The sequence below is a fragment of the Salarias fasciatus genome, chromosome 8 (genome assembly GCF_902148845.1).
Source record: "Salarias fasciatus chromosome 8, fSalaFa1.1, whole genome shotgun sequence".
Taxonomy (NCBI): domain Eukaryota; kingdom Metazoa; phylum Chordata; class Actinopteri; order Blenniiformes; family Blenniidae; genus Salarias; species Salarias fasciatus.
In genome coordinates, this window is record NC_043752.1 from 6,644,382 (window position 1) to 6,663,244 (window position 18,863).

An 18,863-nucleotide genomic window follows, 5' to 3' on the forward strand; every position below is an offset into this window, starting at 1 on the left:
CCTGGTGGTCGGATTTGTGAATTGAGTTGTGGACTACGGAAGTACAGCGAACGTGCTGTGACGTCATGTCGCGTTGCATTTTGGGTGTTAGAGTCACCAATGGAAAAAAACGCGAACGTAAACAACAGCGGGACAAACAAACCAAGAAGAAAAAGAAAGATAAGAAAGAGGATAAACCAGAAGAACCAGATAGAAAAGAGACAGAGGAGGGGGAAGAAAAGGAAGGAGGATCATATCGTATCGTCCCCGGTTTGACAGAAGGTGAACCACTGTGCAAAGTTTGAAAGGGTTTATTTTAGAATTAAAATTACAAATCTAAGGTCCCCAAAATGTGTAGATGGACGATGGCTCAATGACTGGAAAACCCTAGGTGAGTTTTCTGTGACATTCAGTCTTAATTTGTGTGAATAAAGTCTTCATATCCCTCATAACATGTTAAATTGCTTGATCAATATGTATTATTGATGGTTTATGGGTGTTTTGTCAATAAAAGCTTGAGACTGAAGAATGAGGCTTAGATTTATTATTATTAAAAATAATAGTGGGAACCCTTTTCAAAGCTTCAGTTTAAATCTACAGTTTGCTTCCTATGTCTGTCCTGTTATCCAGATCATTAAAGTTTCCATAATATTTTCACAAACTTAAAATTTGGCCATGTTTAAACCTTTTATATTTTACTTCATAAATCCTCAAAAATTACCAACCAGATCATTATAGAAAAAAGTTTCCTCAAGGTGAGTTTGGAAGAGTTATTGTGATGTTGCATTTTTACATCAGGGACAGGAATACCTGATCACAGGAACTGAATAATGAATAGATAGAATTAGAGCTGTCTTTTAATCATCAGAAAAATCATACATAGACTAAACTTTCATAATGTTATGTTTCGTTTGTTCTTGTTCTGTAAAGCTAAGATCAGTGAGCCCATGCACAAGCGTGAACGGCCTTTTATTTTAATGCAGACAATAGAGGAACTAAACAGCCTATGGGTAGCCTGAGCTGTCATAATGTGTGTTGCCATAATGTGTGTTGTGTCCAGGTACACGTCCTCATGTAACTATTAAAAAATCTCTTTTTCAGGAATCCAAGAAACAAAATACCTAAAGTGAAAAGAACAAAAGTCACAGGATTGTCCAGGCCCCAAGGTCCTGGAATCACACAGCAGCACCTTTCAGAAAAAATCCAGCCTTCTGCCAAGTCCACCACAGGAATTAAACCAGCTGAAGAATGGTCAGTGCTTTTCTTGTACCATTCTAATGAGAACACAGTGAGAGCCATTCCTGACCAGCTGCAATGTGAGATCTTGGGCAGCACAGGCAGTACCTGGCAAAGCAGGCCAATAAATTCCACAACCTCAGCTGTGAGGGGGACAAGAACGGCTTTCATGCCATTACTGAAATCCAAGTGCTTGTCCTGTTAGGGAAATTCTGCACCTAATAACACTGTCATTTATTTCCATTGTCTTTATTCAACCATTTCAATGTATCAAAAATAAAAATTGAAATAAGTGTTAATAAAGTTCTGAAAGTTAGATTGGAATTGGAAGACTTGTTTTACTCAAACGTTAAAATTGTTCATTAAAAAAAGTTGAAACCTGCAAAACTGGAATGACTAAGCTCAAAAGAATAAAAATAATTTGAGTAAAATATATGAAATGATAAAAAATTGTCATACATTATCAGCTCTTCATTGAAGAAGTACAATTCAGTTTGAGGGGAAGAAAGTATGTGATTACTTAAAGAACATTCTGAAGTTTAATGAAATCACAAATAAGCAAAAGTTATTGCAAATAAAGCAAATGATGATTATATAATACAAGTCGATATCAGCAATATGTTTCTCAGCTGTTATATTTGGATCAAGTTTGTAGCTCCAGTGAATATTATTTACAGTTACATGATTAAGAAACACTCTGTTGGAGCAAAATAAGCCAGTTTACATTGTATTTGTTCTATTTGCCCCTTTCTATTTTCTAAGTTTAATTAATAAAACTGGTTAGCTAACGTGAGCTATTCGTGGACTCAACATACATTTCCATGAGGTCCCTGAATGTGTCATGTATTTCCATGAGGTCCGTGAAGGTGGCACGGTGACGATGCAGTGCATAAACAGTCCGGCAGAGGTCGCTGCAGCAAACAAACAGCTTGTTTATTATCTCAGGCAGAAAGAAAAAAGAAAAGAGGATCAATGAACAGGTGCATTTGAGTGCGCGCACGTTTCATTATGTAATTTTCTCCCTCAGATTTATTTAATGCCGTTTATCTGATCTTTATTTCCTCTCCGTGCGGAAATAACAGCGAACAGGTGGCACGCGGAAGTGCAACCTGTGCGCGTGTCCCGGTGTTTAAATGCCAGCAGGCTGAGCGCGCGCGCGCACCTTCCTCCTCATCATGGCCCCTAAAGACCCCCTGCTCGGCACCCTCAAAGGTAAGCATCCGGATCAGATCTTAATCCTTCGATGTAACGTAGACTGGTCGCGCGGCGTGTCGGGAGAAATAAACATACGGAGCTGTCAGGCAGCCGATCAGCTGTGCGGCGTTTGTTTGTTTGTTTGTTGTCGTTTCTCTCGCAGTGTGCGTCCTCAACCTGCAGGCTGATGGAGACACCGTGACGGACTCCAACCCGCACCTGGCCTCGTGCTGCGAGCTGCTGGAGCTCGTGCTCAGGAAGGGGCTCCAGCGTCAGTGTCGATAAGATGAATGCCTTCACATCACATCCCATTTCCCTCACATGTACCCAGAACATCTCATCATTCATATGCATCTCTATTCTCTAATGCATGTGCACGGATTCAGGGAGGAGACGCTCAGGGAGAACATGCATCCTGCACACACACATCCTTTTAGGATTGCATTGGTGTCCAACGTGCAGCGCTGGGGCCAAAACCAGTACACTGGAGTGTCCAATCTGGGCCGTGCAATATGTACAATTTACCTCTCTATAGAACTCGGTGCTATTACTTATTCATTGAGATCACTGAGATTGTTGTGGTGTTTAATTAGGAATAATGCACATTTATTGAAGGTGCAGCTTTAGGATCCAAGCTGTATGATGAGTCTGTAGAAACATGCATGAGGACATGGGTTTTTGGACATTTTACTGTATTTTGGTCCACGAGGCTTGTTAAAAACAAGATATAATGTTGAAAAATGTAGTAATTTCTCATCAAAAATATATATTTTTTGAGGTTCTGTACAGTTTTTTTTAATAATACTCTGTGTTTCTGCAGAGCCTGTTCTCAGTCTGGTGCAGCGGGATTATTGGCAGTGCTTCGATCAGCTCCCTCACCAGGACGTCTGCGGCAGGTAAGAACGTCCCGCACGTCGTAGAACACCGTGGAACCTCCTCTCTGACGCCCGTGTGGCCGTGCGCAGGCTGTCCGCCGTGTCCCTGGCGGTGGAGCAGACCAGAGTGTGCAGGAAGCTGCTCTCGGCTCAGGGCCGCGGCCGCTACCTGCTCCGGCTGGCCCTCAACCGCAGGGCCCTGCCTCAGTTCTTCACACACCTGCTGCACACGCCGCGGGTGCTGGAGGTCAGACACACCCGTCACACACACACACACTCATACACACACTCCTCTGGAAGACTTTTAGGAACCTGTTCCACATTGTCCCCCCTCTCTGCAGTGGTACAGCCCGGCTGTATCCATCCTGAGGAACGAAGAGTTTGTGGGTGAGCTTTATCTTCGGTCTTCTATGTTTCCACTTCAGCATCAACAGCTGATCTAATATCAACATTTCCTTTTTTTTCAGAGCCTTTCATGTCCCTGCTGCTGGTTCTCTCCCATATGGAGTTCAAACTGGACATGGAGGTACATTGCTTCAATATCATAGAACCAAAACCTCTAAAATTCTCACTACATTTCAGTCCAGCTCTGAGGTGTGTCTTCTTTGCACAGAATTGCAGTTTTCTAGACGAGAGCTGGCTCCTCCCGGTAAGAATGGAATCTCATTAAAGCTGATTGTTTTGAAAAAGAAAACAAAAAAGTGAAAACCTGGTTGTGTGTTCTTGTAGGTGTGTGAGATTTATGAAGTGGTGCCCTGTCGGGAGGTCGGGATCGTTTTGAGGTTTGTATCATCAACCCTACAAAGAATTATTAATATTTTAATAATAACAATAATTAGAAAATTCTGCATAAAATATGTTGTGTGTCTGATGCTCACGGCCGATTAGCATCCCTCCATACTGCCATTCCTGAAAAAATATCAGTAATAATGATCATCCGCCCCCTCAGGTATCTCAGTGGGCGTGTCTTCATCCTCGACCTGACGCCCGGCAGCCAGGCTGACGTCGATAAGTTCGTCTCTCCCGGGGACGTTATTGATGAAATCAACGGGACGTCGCTGAGGAATTCTAAAAACGGACAGGTGAGGAAACCCGCCTGGTGAACCGCAGTGTTTTTGAAGTCGTCATTCACGCTCCGGGCGGCTGCTCTCTCCTCCCAGGCGGGCGTGGTTCTGTCCCGGCTCAGAGGCTGCCCGCTGTCCATCCGGATCATGCGCTGGCGCGCCCGCGACGGGACGGTTTATCGGCCACTCATCAAACTCCTGCGGGCCCTGAGGACGGAGAACCCGTCCCTGCAGCTGGGCCCCCCCTCCGCCCCCCAGCAGACCCCCAGCGGGGACAGGCCGTCTCCGTCTCAGTGTCTCAAAGAGGGAAGGCGAGTACTTCCTGTCCGCACGACCGCGGAGCTCCAAGTCCCTCCAAGAGACATTTTCATTTGAAACACTGCTGTGTGAATGTTTCCTGTGATCTATGTCCTGAAGGAAAATCCTCCTCATCTGTGATTTCTTCTTCCAGGATTGTGTACATCGTGCAGTTCTTGGGAAAAGCGAACATAGGAATGGTAAAAAGAAAACAAAAAATCACTTTGTTTCAACCATTTACCGCACGTTGATGTTGCGACAGCCGAATCCTGATTTGCGTCTTTTTTTTCCCCCAGTTTGGAGGGAAAGAAGTGCTTCAGCACGCGATTCCACAAGTGCTCCAGCAGAAGCAGCCCAGCAAGGTGAGAGGAGCTGCCGAAATCATGGAGCCGGGTGTAAAAACCCAGCGACTCAGACGCTGTGATGTGTCTCTGCAGGAGGTGCTGCTCGACCTGAAGGAAACGCATCTGACCTGCACCGACAGAAACTCCAAACTGGTGCGTAAACCTCTCTCTTTTTTGTTTTTTTTTTCTGGTTAAATTCTTAAGGATAAGTCCTCAGGCTGTATCCTGCCTCCTCCTCCTCCACAGGAGCTGTTCGAGCATCACTATCCAGAGATCTCCTGCGTGGGCAGGTTCGCCCAGCCGGATTACACCATATTTGCGTTCTGTGTGGCGTGAGTATTACGTTTACATACACACACACACACACACACTGAGCATGTGACCGAGCCGGGATGTACACACGCATTAACTGGACGTTTGATGTTTGTCATAGTGACTAACAGCTCATCAGACATTGTGCAGAATGAAAAAAGGAGCCAAATACTCTTTATTGATAATCATCCATTAAAATTTGACAGTTAGCTCTCATTACACTATTAATGGGTTTATTATGAAACAGTTTGTACGTTGAGATTGTTTAGGGGGCGACACAGAGCTGCTTGGGTGGGGTGCCTTTTTTCCTATTTGAAAAGAAATAAGTACAAGGTACAACTAACTAATAGATGTACATATAATAAAATAATAAAATAAGCTGCTTTATGTCACACATTAAGTAGTATTTTTTGCTGCATTGTCTGATTTTTTTCTCATTATGACATGAATGATATTTATAATGTTAAATTATAATTTAATAATATAGATTATTGAGCCGGATTGGAGCATCATGTGTGTCGTTTTTTGTCCACAGGCCTTACGTTTGGCACCCCAGTATATATATATATATATATATATATATATATATATATATATATATATATATATATATTGCAAATGTCAAAAACTATTACAGTTTTGCCTCCACTTCAGCTCAACAAATGTTCTTTTTTTTTTAGTAAAATAGTTTTGCCCTGATGGGTGAAAGCCTCCCTGAAGCTCTCTAGTGCCCCCCAGAGGAGGAGCCACACATTCAAAACCACTGCTGTTAGAAGAGCGATAATTAAAGTCTGAATGCAGATTAAACTCTGTTCCAAAATCAAAATGTGTGGTGTGACTATAGTCTAAATTATGATCACACTTATTTTGATCAGCACTGAAAATTTACAGTTTTTAGAACTTTTTTTTTTTTCCCAGCTGCAATTCAATAAAGTCAGACTGGGAATTTCCCTGTGGAAAAGTGAGAGGATTTAGATTCCTCCCAGAAGCAGATGGGGCCTGTTTGTCTGTTTTTCTGGAAATGTTCACGTCCCTGTTTGTTGTTGTCACGAGGAAGCTGTAAACTGGGAAATGGGACCTTCCCAAAGTCAACTATCTCCGTTCCCACCTGTGTGTCCAGAACACACCCATCAGACGCCTGACTGATCCAGATAAGAGTCCGTCGTCCTCTTTGAACACCGCTTTGGCTCCTGCAGCTTCCTGAACACGGCAGATTGGAAACAAAACCAAGTTTATGCCTTGAACATATACAGCTGAAACTGTTAATTTATCATCAGGTTATTGCACTTATAGCACTTTGATCTCCACTAACTCTCTGTATGATTAAATACTTGATGAACGACATGTGATTGGTGCTATTTTTGTCTCTAAAATGAGACTAAATAACAGCAAAATGTGCTTGAAATTCACCAAACATAAAAGGATAACTAAAATGAAAAGTGTCGGCAATGATTTCAGCCATTTTTACTAAGAGATAAATAGATCTCCTGTGAAGGCTTATAAGTGAAAGTCATATTTATTCCAGTGAAAACTGAATTTCATGATGAATTTATACATACTTTTAGGCCTATCTGTGATTTCTGGAAATGTTCAGGTCCCTGTTTGTTGTTGTCACGAGGAAGCTGTAAACTGGAAAACGGGACCTTCCCAAAGTGAACTATCTCCGTTCCCCGTGTCCAGCACACACCCGTCAAACGTCTGACTGATCCAGATAAGAGTCCATCGACCTCTATGAGCACCGCTTCGGCTCTTACAGCTTCCTGAACATGGCAGACTGGAAACAAAACCAAGTTTATGCCTGGAATTATTGGAAATAGTGAGATATTCAAAAGATGCATTATGGAATAACTTGGTCCACAGGCCACATGTTTGACACCACTGTTCTAGAGTGCATTATTTGGCCCCAATTCTATTTTTTTTTTCCTGCATTGAACAATGTTTCTTATCAAAGCCCTACAGATAGTCTTGCAGTTTGAGTCCAGCCCCTGCGAGCAGACTGGATGTAGCGATGCAACATGAGCCGGGGTGTCGTCCTCCATTGGCTGGACTCGTCTCATCCAGACGTGTGATTGGCTGTCTTCACAGAGACTCCCCAGAAACCCCTCAGTCCACTGGATTCTGCTGCGTGGCGTTCAGAGCCGCCGGGATCAAGGAGTGCGAGGAGGTGGTGTGTCGGATCGGTGAGTAACGCCTTCAGTGTCGCCGAATACAAACTACAGCTGCCATGTTCAGTCGTTTCTTCTCTCCTGCAGCGACTGGCTTCAAACACACCGAGTGGTTCGTATGAGATCGACTCATTTCCAGTGTAAATAAAAAGATGTGACTCAAAAAACTATCCGTGTTTAAATCAATAAGCAGAACACAGTAGCTTCTACTCATAAAGACCTTTAATAGAAAGACATGTGACAACATTTCATAAATAGTATTAAATGTAGCTGCCAAGGTTTTATGTTGGAAAAAACATGTAAAAAGCCATCCAGAGGACACAGAGGGGTGAGCTGAGGTAGCCGACACTCCCACGCTGCAGTGGCGTACCTCCCACCCCTCCATGTGGAAGATGTGAAGAATTCATCCTCGCGTTGGGGAAAAATAACTCCATCCCCAGAAGGAGCCCAGCACCCGCTATCAATCTGCTGTAATGTTACACTTAGTACGAGCACCCTGATGAAATCGACGCTCCCACTGCTACCCTAACATGTACTCAGGCGTGTGGAATGGTTCATGTATTGTCGCAATCTAAGATACAATAGAAAAAAAAAAAAATCCAAAAAGAAACTTATCAAAAATAAACCCAGGAAATAAATGTCCACAAAAATGGTTTAAGAACGACAAACGGGATAATTTGTCGTGGCGGGTCAGCCGCCGGCCGCTCAGGCCCTCTCGCCCCTTATCCTGCGAGCCAGCTGGATGTCTTTGGGCATGATGGTGACACGCTTGGCGTGGATGGCGCACAGGTTGGTGTCCTCAAACAGACCCACCAGGTAAGCCTCGCTGGCCTCCTATTGGAAGAAAATCAACGCATTAAAACACTGCTCTGGTTGACTCACGGAGATTCTGTGTGGTTTTATTTATTTACCTGAAGAGCCCCGATGGCGGCGCTCTGGAAACGCAGGTCAGTCTTGAAGTCCTGGGCGATCTCTCTCACCAGACGCTGGAAGGGCAGCTTGCGGATGAGCAGCTCAGTGGACTTCTGGTAACGACGGATCTCCCTCAGAGCCACGGTACCAGGCCTGGAACAGAATTAAGACTAGTTCACAACAGTTCCCTCTGAATCCAAACAACCTGTCAGTTTTTTCTGCAAAAGGTTTTTACATCTCTTCAAGCAACAAACATCATTAATTGTATCACTCGTTACAATCCATTACCAGCCAAAAATGTCAATTTACACACAACTTTCTATCTTCACCGTGGAGGTGTCATATTAATCAGCAAATTGTTGCCCCTTGATTATAATTAACAGAGCCCAAGGACTGAGACAGCGCTTATAGAGCTTGCTCATTGGTGGCTCAAATACTTCCAAAACCGCAGCATATTCATCAAAATTAAAAATATATATTTTAGACAACAAATACAGACTGGATGTAAAGTATTCAGCACTTCCTGAAAACATGTGATGTTTTTTTTTAAATACAAAACGTAGCTCGAGCAAACTGTTCATTATCTGCATGTTCAGACATGTCGATGACGTCACATACGATACATTTGAGCACCCTCGGAAACGTGAGACTTTCATAACATCAGTTTAACCGTTTATTTTGATTTTACTTCATCCATTTAAAAATAAAGTGGTGTTTTGATTTTGGGGTTCTGGGGGCTAAATCAAACCTCACCTGTAACGATGGGGCTTCTTCACTCCTCCGGTAGACGGAGCGCTCTTCCGGGCCGCCTTAGTAGCGAGCTGCTTCCTCGGAGCCTTTCCTCCGGTGGACTTACGGGCAGTCTGCTTGGTACGAGCCATGTCGTGTTTGCTGAAAAGCAGAGATAGAAAATTGTCAGCGGCACAATATCAAAATCAGATGGATTGCAGCTCGACGCATGCGCACTTCACGATGCTAACATGGCTAACAGGCAGCTCACCACCCCTCCCCCCCGAAAAAAAAAACCAAGGCAGTCGACGAGCTTTTTAATCAAACATAACCTCCCACATAATCTTAGAAAATGTAAACAACAAATCATCACTAAAGATACTATTGCTTTAAGACCCAGCGCGCTTTGAGTCTATTTGTAAAACAACTCGTTTTTCCGCCTCGTTTAACTCTATTGAAATGAGAATTAATGGCGGTCCAACAGTCCCGCTCATCTTCGCCATTTTTCCCTTCTCTCGTTTCTTCCTCGCCAGTCTTCAGTTGAACGAGTTTTATCCCCTTCAAAAACAACCGATTACTCCCAATGCATCAATAATGGAAACACCAACCCGAAGACAGGATACCGGTGAATTTCTCGATTAAATATCTCGGCCTTGTTTATGTGTTCTGGTAAAGGAGGAACCACAGCCTTCACCAGCCTCTATTGTTCTATTTTTAGCAAACGTAGCCATCAGCATGCCGCCGCGTTAACGTTCAACGACGATTTTAAAACAAATTAAAGCCAGTACAGAAAATTCAATCCCGACAATTTGTCGTCGCTTAACATTAATAAATTATTTTCCCCTTACCTCTAGGATGTCAGTCGGTTTAAAAGATAATATCTGTAATCGACTCCAATACAGCGGTCACCGCAGATAACGACTTCTAGTTGGAGGAGGGGGTTGCAGCTGAATATAAGTACTTTTCGTGACGTCATAGGGCACACCCCTGCAAGTTTATTGGCTTGTTCTTTGAAGTGACATTTTTCTCAGCCAATCAGAATACAGTACATTTTATATTGTTATTTTTTTGATGTGGTTTGAATCTTTATAATCTCAGCATATGTTGCTTTCTTCCTATGTGTAATCTATTTTAATAACTATTTACATTAGTAGTCAAAATTTCTACGAACTCAATGTCCCATAGTTCCGTGTTGTGACTATGGGTCTCTTCGCTACTACTTCCGCTAGCCTTGCGCAAGCTCACATCGTCGTAGAATGCGGATTTCGAAGCTAAAAACAAGCTTCTCGTTGTTTGGCTCCAAACGGGTAAAATGTCTAAAACGCACTCGCAGCCGCCGTCAGCCTCGGCAGTGACGAGCACCGGGGGCCCCTCCTCGTCCTCCTCCTCGTCGCCCGCGGGAGGCTCGACGTCTCCCGCGACCGTGTTGAACGTCCAGCCCGAGAAACCTCAACATTACACGTACGTAAGCTAGTTAGCTGGATTAGCTGTACGCAGCCTCACGTGCAAACATCAAACAATTAGATTGAAATAGCAAAATATCTAGCGCGTAGTAGCTGTGAGGATGTTTGAGGCAAGTGAACAAAGCAATCAAAGCAGAGCTGGTCTCCGTAAGGAGGCCTGACGGTGCCCAGTGAGAGGAGCCATGTCAACAATGCATTGTTTACAGTGTTTCCCGAGTGTTTGCCTTCTTATATTATCAGAGAGAAGGCCTGAAGAGAAATTAAATCAGTCTGCACAGTGTAGTTCAAATGTATCTGCTTGTACTGCTTCTTCTAATGTGTTTATGTCTTCTCTATCTTGTAGATATCTGAAGGAGTTCAGGACCGAGCAGTGTCCCCTGTTCGTGCAGCATAAATGTACCCAGCACCGGCCTTTCTCCTGTTTCCACTGGCACTTCCTCAACCAAAGGCGCCGGAGACCCATCCGCAGGCGGGACGGTACCTTCAACTACAGCCCGGATGTCTACTGCACTAAATATGATGAGGGGACAGGCACCTGCCCCGATGGAGACGAGTGAGTGCTGCCAAGGATTCAGTGTTGGGTTTCCTATTGTCACACACTCACATCTGAGCTACCTTATGTGATTGAATATGACTGCCACTATTAATTCTACCCTAATTTTCATCACTTCTTGAACACACATCTATCTAGATTGGGGCCGCTGTCTTTAATGACAGCATCATCTATCTCTCAGCTTTGGTCTCAGTATTTTACTGTGTTCGCTGCTCTTATGAGATTTGTTCAAGAGTTAATGTTTTCTTAGAAATTATTATCCTATGGTGAGTTGTTGACCCCAGACTAGAGCCTCTTGTCAGCTGGTTTTGGCCCACAGACCTTATGTTTGACACCCCTGATCTAGGTGGATAGAATATGGATTAGCATGAAGAGAAATCAATACAAACTACAATCTCAAAAAGAAACTTTTGATGTAAACAAAACAATCTATTGCTCTTAATCAAAGCTGATTGTTTTATCATGCCTGAGCTCCCAAACCTTGCAATAACATTACTTCTTAGAAAGCCCGTGGACCTGCGTTCTTATCTCTGATGTGCCAAAACATTTCCTTGAAGCAGTACTTTGGTGGACACGCCCACTTTTACCAACATCCAAAATATGTAGCCCTCAAAAGGTAATAAGTACCTTCCAGGTCTGCTTGAGATTCTCAAAAGCAGGGATGTCACATGAAAGGTTCGTGGGCCCAAAGCAGCCAGAGCAGGCTTCAGTCTGATGGGAAAATATCAGGATCATTGAAAGAAATGGTAAAGAATCCATAGACTCTTTTACAGTTTTTTTTTTTTAAATACAACACTGAGACTCAAGCTGATATATGGAGCAAGGAAACATGGAAATCTTTCTGTCCTGTGGGAAATAAGATGTCGAATTTACAGAAAAATCTAATTATGTGAGAGATTTGTGTTTTTGTTCAGTTTGTTATCATATTACTGTATGTATGAAGTCCATTCATCAGCAGTTTGATTCAGAACTTTGACAGAGACCGTTTTTAAAGGCCCTGCTTACACGCAGAGGGGAATACTCTGGAAAAGTGGCTTCAGATGTATGATCTGTATTTTAATTTTTCAGTGTGAGATTCTCCATAGAGGAAGACAGGAAAAAGATATCCGTAATGAAACATTGAAAACACGCAAAAAGTTTCAGTCTGATTTGATAAATAATGAACTTTCACCATTGAAGCACCACCGAAAACACTCATGCTGTTGTACTATCTGGGAATTTTGCGAGTGAAGTCTACAATTAATATTGTGTTGTTCATTTGCCTGATACCACAGAGTTTCAATACTTCCAGTCCAGACTCAGCTGGTATCTATATCAAATTGTCACTTCAAACTTCTCTTTGAACATATCCTACTTTTTGTCTATAAAAACTCAGTCTAATTTAGAAAATGACACCTGAATATTGATCCATCAGCTGTATCGTACAGATGGTTTAACATTTGCCTGTGAAAGATGATTGTAGTTAGTTATTGATCTCTGGCAGAAATCATTTTCATTGTGAGACCTGCAGAGTTTCATCCTCACTACCTGAGTGCCGGTGTTTGACTCAGTACCTGGTTTGCCTGCTTCTGCAAAGATTTCTTCCTTTTTAAAGGGAGTTTTTTTTCCTCTCCAGTCAGTTGTGCTTGTTCATGTGGAACTGTTGGGTTTTCTCTGTAAAAGTGAAAATGACTGTGTTGTACTTGGCGCTGTATAATTAAATAGAAATGCCAAATTGAATTGAATCTGTCAAAAGGATTTTAATGGGGAAAAGCAGTTAATTTAATAAGACTTACTGTATATCTCTAATTGTAATCATTTTGCTTGTCTTTTTCTTTTTTAACTTGAAGTGATTTCTGTTGATTCCTGGTTCACATAGGCTTCAAATGGCTCCATTGCTTGAGTGAGTTGTCTCTCAGCGTGAAGCTTGCAGGTTCAATTCCCTTTGTGTCCACTGAACAAGCTGCTCCAAAACAATAGTCTTTCAAACGGTTCATCATAAAACATGTTGTCCAGACTGCACAGTATTATTTCTCGGGTTGGCTCTCTTGAATGTTTTTTCTCTTTGTCTTCCAGATGTCCGTTTCTCCATCGAACAGCAGGCGACACGGAACGGCGCTACCACCTCCGCTACTACAAGACCGGGTCGTGCATCCACGAAACGGACGCAAAGGGCCACTGCAGCAAGAACGGCTCCCACTGTGCCTTCGCTCACGGATCCCACGACCTGCGGAGCCCCGTTTACGACATCAGGTGCGAGTCCCCTCCGTCACCTCCAGTCAGTGTCTGAGCACACGCAGCTCCAGAGTCCGTCTCCTGATGCTGTGAATCTCTGCAGGGAGGTGCAGGTGATGGAGTCGCAGTGCGGCTCGGGCGGCACGGACGGCGGCGGGGGAGACGGGCAGTCGGGACAGGCGGCGAGCACGGCGCTCATCGAGAAGATCCTGAGCGAGGAGCCGCGCTGGCAAGGTAAACAGGAATATGGTGTTATCCTTCAGCGGCAGGTTGACGATCTGTATTCATATTTTTTTGTATCTCTGAGGGTTTCGCTGACCTCATGAGAGCATCTCTCACTCCATGCCAGTCTATCAGCTCCCAGAATGCACCCTGTTTTTCTCCTCAGATAACAACTACGTGCTGTCCCACTACAAGACGGAGCTCTGCAAGAAGCCCCCCCGCCTCTGTCGTCAAGGTTACGCCTGTCCGTACTACCACAACAGCAAAGACAGAAGGCGCAGCCCGCACAAACACAAATACAGGTGCATCATCACACCGCAAGACGTTTCTCGTCAACGTTCTTGTTTTAATGTAATTAAATGCTTGTCGTTGCAGAGCGTTGCCGTGTCCGGCAGTGAAGCAGAGCGAGGAATGGGGCGATCCCAGTAAATGCGAGGGAGCGGAGGGGTGTCAGTACTGCCACACGAGAACGGAGCAGCAGTTCCACCCCGAGGTTTGTCCTCCGTCAGCCAGGCCCCATTTGCACGAAAGCACTGAACTTTTCTCATACGAAAACACAAAAACTTGAAACTTTATTGTGCAAATAGAACGTAGGTAAATAAAAAATAGCTAGGATAAGCAGAAATCAAACTCAGTGAATGCAAACGTGTCGTTTCAGATTTATAAATCCACCAAGTGTAACGACATGCAGCAGTGTGGCAGCTGCCCCAGAGGGCCCTTCTGTGCCTTTGCCCATGTAGAAAGTAAGTAGTGTGATTACCGCCGCTGTTGTGTAGTTGCTGTTTTTATGCGCGCTGCAACAGAATCTTAATTTCTTCTTCTCTGGCCGTGTCCAGAGCCGTTTGCCCTGGAGGATCCCTCCTTCCCCAGCCCCGGCTCCCCGCCTCCCTCCCGACCCCCGGACCCCCTCCCGGTCCAGGAGGCGTCCTCCAGTCCCGGCAGCCACGGCATGGGGCCCGGGCTCGGCTGCTCCGCCTCCGACCCCTTCTCCCCCCTGGCGGCGTCCTGCATGGCGGAGCAGGGGCTGCTGGGTAGCGTCCTGTCCCTGTGCGAGGATGTGGGCGGGGGCCCGGAGCCGCTGTCACCGTGGGCGGGGGAGGGCGGGTACGGCAGGGCGCCGGGATTCGAGCGGGAAGACCAGGTGAGGAGAAGTTAAATAAAGAAAGAGTCGTGTTGGATAACAAGCTGTAGGCAGTTTAGGCTTTGACCAGTCCAGCTGTTACAAATCATCAGATTTGTAATTTATTTCCGTTTTCAGGCAAAGCAGAGAAGTTTCGCCGTCGAGCAGCGCAACAGAGAACTGGCATCAACACAGAGCAAACAGGTAAAGTCGCAGCCTTCAGCTCCCCTGCTGGTTCACTGGGTTTTCTTCATGTGCTCGACAGTCCTGTAACCTCAGCCCGGCCTCCCTCCCCCCTTCAGGACCTGCTGGTGTTCCTGCCGGTCGGCAGTCCTCTGAGCCTCTCCTCCAGCATCCCCTCCAGCCTGGCCGCCACCCCGCCCAGCCCCGCCCCCCTTGGACCGCCCGGGTCCGGCGTCTCCTCGGGCATGAACGCCAACGCGCTGCCCTTCTACCCCACCAGTGAGACCGTGGAGTCTGTCGTCGGTATGTAGAGAGATCCAGGTTTATATTTGAAACCGCTGCTCATTCCAAACTTCACCTCCCCTCGATAAAAAGATCTTAAAGACATGACAGGGAGTCAGATCACTTCTGTGATAATTAGAAGATATACAGACTTCCGCAAAAAAAGATAAAAACATGCTGCGTTTTGCTCTGTGTTGCAGAATCGGCCTTGGATGATCTGGATCTGAATGATTTCGGTGTTTCTGCCTTGGAGAGAAGCTTAGAGAGCAGCTCTGCTCTTCCCAGCGTTGGCGTCATGCTGGGTACCCGATAACGCTCCAGCCACAGCTCGTCCACACCCGACTGTCTGCTCAGGTCTTGAACCTCTGCGTTTCTCCTCTCGGCTCCTGCAGGAGGCAGCCAGCTTCAGAGCTCCGCTCCGGTCAACATCCCCGGATCCTTCAGCGGCTCGGCTCCGTTCAGCTCGCCCTCGCCGTCCCCTCCGGTCAGGCCGCACGCTTCGCCGTTCTTCTCCACCCATCTGTCGCAGCCGGGCCAATCAGAAAGCTCCTTCCTGGGACCGTCTCACAGCTCTCTAGGTTCTGCGGCGTTCTTCCTGAACCATCATTTTTCAGGGATGATGCCATTTTTGTTGATTTGGCTTTTTTTTGTGGCGTTGCAGGTCTGAATGGAATGAGCTCAAATATCTGGGAGCACTTCCCGTCAGGCCAGGGCTCCCCCGGCACCCCCCCCACCCTGCTGCCCTCCGGCCCCTGTGCGGAGAGCGTGCGGCTCAAGCAGGAGCTGGAGGAGGCTCACAGGGCCCTGAAGCAGTGGGGTCACAGCTGGAGGCACACGGCTCAGGTAGGTAGGTAGCGGAGCGTGTCGGCGCGTCGCGATGAAACGCCGTTGTAAACCAGCGAAACCGCTTCCCGCCTTCTCTCGCAGTCGTGGGCCACGCTCAAAGCCGACGCCGAGGAGTCGCGCGCCCACGCGGCACGGTTGGCCGTGGAGGCGGAGAGAGCCAGGCACGCCGAGGAGGAGGCGCAGAGGCAGGCCTCCCTCCTGCAGGAGGCGCTGGAGAGCTTCAGGAGCGGAGACAATCCCCATCTAGCGTTGCACCAACTGCAGCTTCTGCACCGGCTGCCGCTGGAGTCGGTGCTCAGTTTACAGGCGCAGCTCTGTAACTGTCTGCACGCTGTGGAACAGGTAAACAAACGCAACAAATGAAACGCTTTAGACCAAAATTTATAGTTTAAAAGTTCAGGTTATTTTAGCACTGCTTGACTGAAACTGTGCTGCATGTGGCCGCTCTACTAAAAGGCGTTTGACGCCCCTGATGTAGACCGTCTGTCGTGGTCAGTGGGTTTGCAGCAGCTCACCGGCCTCCCTCTCGTGTCTCCTCAGGTGGTTTACAGGAAACAGAGACAGTGCTGTGTGACGTGTGGCGAGCAGGGATCGGTGTCGCTCCCCTGTGGCCACGGACTTCAGTGCGAGAGTTGCTCCGCCTCCACAGAGTGCCCGCTCTGCCCCGAACAGACGCTGGAGCCGCAGCTTTCCTGACCTCACGGCTCAGTCGGACCAACTCGATCCTGATTCCACAGATACCAGCCTTTGGATCCCGACCATCACTTTTGAAACAATTAGGTCATTTTTTTTAATCTGCTAACAAGCCAATCGCTCATCTGGTTATGTACTCTTAAGATGACAAGCATTGCAAAATGACCAGCTTAGTGAGTCCTAGTCACCAGGTAAAAGCTCTTAATGTGGGATATAAGGATTAATACTGTTTCCAGTGTTATTAATGGAACACCAATACGTTTTAATAGTTATTACTTTTGACCAGCAACACTGTTCTTAATATCTTCAGTAACTCGCAGACCTACTGTTATTTCTTCTTCAACCCTGACTATGAAATATTTACGGGGGTATTTCTGAATCATATTTTTCTTCACTCTAAAGACAGCATATTTCTGGCAGTGTTATTCATCCATCTAGATTGTTTGGAGGTGGGTTTGCAGAGGAAAATGGTCAAACTGTCACAAAACGTTTGGAGCATTTCACATCGAGTCAATCCTCAAGAACAATTCCCCGGTTGATGAAGTTGTTTCATTGGTCAGCCAAATACTGTACGTGCAATTGAAGGAGTTGTACCGTTGGTGGGCTCTGTAGCGAGAAATCCTGATATTTCACCATAGGTCAACCGAATGCCATGTGAGGAGCTGATGAAACTATTTTGTCGGTCAGCGTAGTGCTGTGTGACAAATGAATTTGCGCCATTGGTCAGTCAAATGCAAAATGACTGAAGTGACACTATGGATCACCCGAATCTTTGATGAAGTTGCACCATTGGTCAGCCGAGTGTTGCGCGAGTATCCTAATTAAAGCTACGTTGTTTGATCACGGTCTTGCCAGCTGAGAATCTGAAGTGTTTTGCAAGTGATTGATGACATTGCGATTTAAGTTATGTTTGATTGTTGATGTGACGCCATTGGTCAGCCAAATGTTAAGTGAGTGATTGTTGAGGTTACAGCACTGCTCAGCCAAACGCAGCATAAAGTGATTAATGAAGTTGCACCATTTGTCACCAGAATGCTGCTTGACCAAAGTGACACTATTATTAAACCGCATGATGTGTTAATGAATTATGAAGTTGCACCATTGGTCAGCTGATCGCTCTGTGAGTGATGAATCATTGGTCATTCAAGTGTGACAAAAAAACTGTTGGAGAGTCCTTTGTGCCATTGGTTGGCCGAGTGTCCTGTTGGTGTTTTAGTTATCCCACTGGTAAGCCTCATGCCGTGTGGGCACTAATCAAGTGTTTCCATTGGTCAGATAAATTTGCAAGCGATTTATGAGGTTGAAAAGAATGTCTGTGATTGACCCAGTTGCACCATTGGTCAGCTAAATGTTGCATTGTTGCTTAGGTTGCGTGAACAATATGAATCACTGTTGAGGTGACCTTAATGGAATGATTTTGCACCTGAGTGAGAGATTGATGGTTTTGCACCATTGGGTGGCGGAACGCTGCTTGACCAGAGTTACACTATTAATGAACGCGTGAATGACTGAAGGATTTCAAGCAGTGGTCGGCCAAGTGTTATATATAAAAAAAAAAACGGATAATTTTGCACCATCGATTCGTTGAAACGCTCCAACTTGTTTCGTCATGTGAAACCTTCATCTGCAAGGCCCTGAGCTGTGTGTGCGCTGACCTCTGAACAGGCTGGATGAATGGATAACTCTGTGGGTTTAGCATTTCTATTAAATTCACCTGCGTTTGAAGGTGCTGAACCGTCTTAACTGAATCGACAGGTTTGACTGAAAACACTCAGAGGCACATTGTAGCCGGATCCAGGCGACGGTTCTGTACTGCTACAGCCCAACGGGACGCTGTCTCACCAGTCTGCTGGTAGCATTTGTTTAGACTATAATGAATTAGCTTTTCTCTCCTTTTTTTTTTTATTTTATTTTTAATATCGTCATAGGTTATTTTTTAGCTAATGGAAATGTTGAAATTGTGGATGGCTGTTCGGTTGTAACAGAAGTATTTAAAGAGAACTAGCGATGTTTGAATTTACAACAGACGGCCTCTGTTTAAAGCACTCAGGTTTTCTCAGATGTTCTTCTAAGTTAACTGGAAGAGAGAAGCATGTCGACACAATCGAGGCAAACTCAAAGCGTATTTTTGAAAATTTCAATCCTCTTTCATATGAACTCGACATCTTTGTTAAAATTGG

General features: G+C 45.4%; 3 protein-coding genes across 8 annotated transcripts; 2 read left to right on the plus strand and 1 right to left on the minus strand.

The window, feature by feature from the left end:
- Positions 1-117: 117 nt before the first annotated feature.
- LOC115393555 (uncharacterized) lies at positions 118-7,629 on the plus strand. Of its 5 annotated transcripts, none has more exons than XM_030098596.1 (19): positions 118-370; positions 1,081-1,230; positions 2,072-2,195; positions 2,298-2,427; positions 2,573-2,680; positions 3,230-3,305; positions 3,375-3,531; positions 3,626-3,671; positions 3,752-3,810; positions 3,898-3,933; positions 4,014-4,066; positions 4,234-4,366; positions 4,445-4,659; positions 4,800-4,845; positions 4,942-5,007; positions 5,083-5,142; positions 5,236-5,321; positions 7,387-7,481; positions 7,554-7,629. In XM_030098596.1, exons 4-19 carry the CDS (start codon positions 2,391-2,393, stop codon positions 7,586-7,588), a joined length of 1,308 nt encoding a protein of 435 aa, XP_029954456.1. In that variant the 5' UTR covers positions 118-370; positions 1,081-1,230; positions 2,072-2,195; positions 2,298-2,390; the 3' UTR covers positions 7,589-7,629. The 5 variants fall into 5 exon arrangements, with proteins under 5 accessions (XP_029954456.1, XP_029954455.1, XP_029954454.1 ...); XM_030098595.1 differs by having other exon boundaries at positions 2,082-2,195; XM_030098594.1 differs by lacking the exon at positions 2,072-2,195.
- A 411-nt stretch (positions 7,630-8,040) lies between these two features.
- Positions 8,041-10,065, minus strand: LOC115393556 (histone H3.3). The gene is made up of 4 exons (XM_030098599.1): positions 9,956-10,065; positions 9,132-9,269; positions 8,378-8,531; positions 8,041-8,300 (listed from the first exon to the last, which is right to left on the minus strand). The coding sequence occupies exons 2-4, from the start codon at positions 9,257-9,259 to the stop codon at positions 8,172-8,174; spliced, it is 411 nt and encodes a 136-aa protein (XP_029954459.1). The 5' UTR covers positions 9,260-9,269; positions 9,956-10,065; the 3' UTR covers positions 8,041-8,171.
- Positions 10,066-10,329: 264 nt separating this feature from the next.
- On the plus strand, positions 10,330-18,811 carry unk (unk zinc finger). 2 transcript variants are annotated; one of them, XM_030098592.1, is made up of 15 exons: positions 10,330-10,568; positions 10,914-11,123; positions 13,179-13,355; positions 13,441-13,571; positions 13,726-13,861; positions 13,935-14,052; positions 14,218-14,302; positions 14,396-14,700; positions 14,818-14,883; positions 14,982-15,165; positions 15,345-15,446; positions 15,537-15,722; positions 15,806-15,987; positions 16,072-16,332; positions 16,531-18,811. In XM_030098592.1, the coding sequence occupies exons 1-15, from the start codon at positions 10,420-10,422 to the stop codon at positions 16,684-16,686; spliced, it is 2,448 nt and encodes an 815-aa protein (XP_029954452.1). In that variant the 5' UTR covers positions 10,330-10,419; the 3' UTR covers positions 16,687-18,811. The 2 variants fall into 2 exon arrangements, with proteins under 2 accessions (XP_029954452.1, XP_029954453.1); XM_030098593.1 differs by having other exon boundaries at positions 15,806-15,991; positions 16,531-16,671.
- Positions 18,812-18,863: the final 52 nt, after the last annotated feature.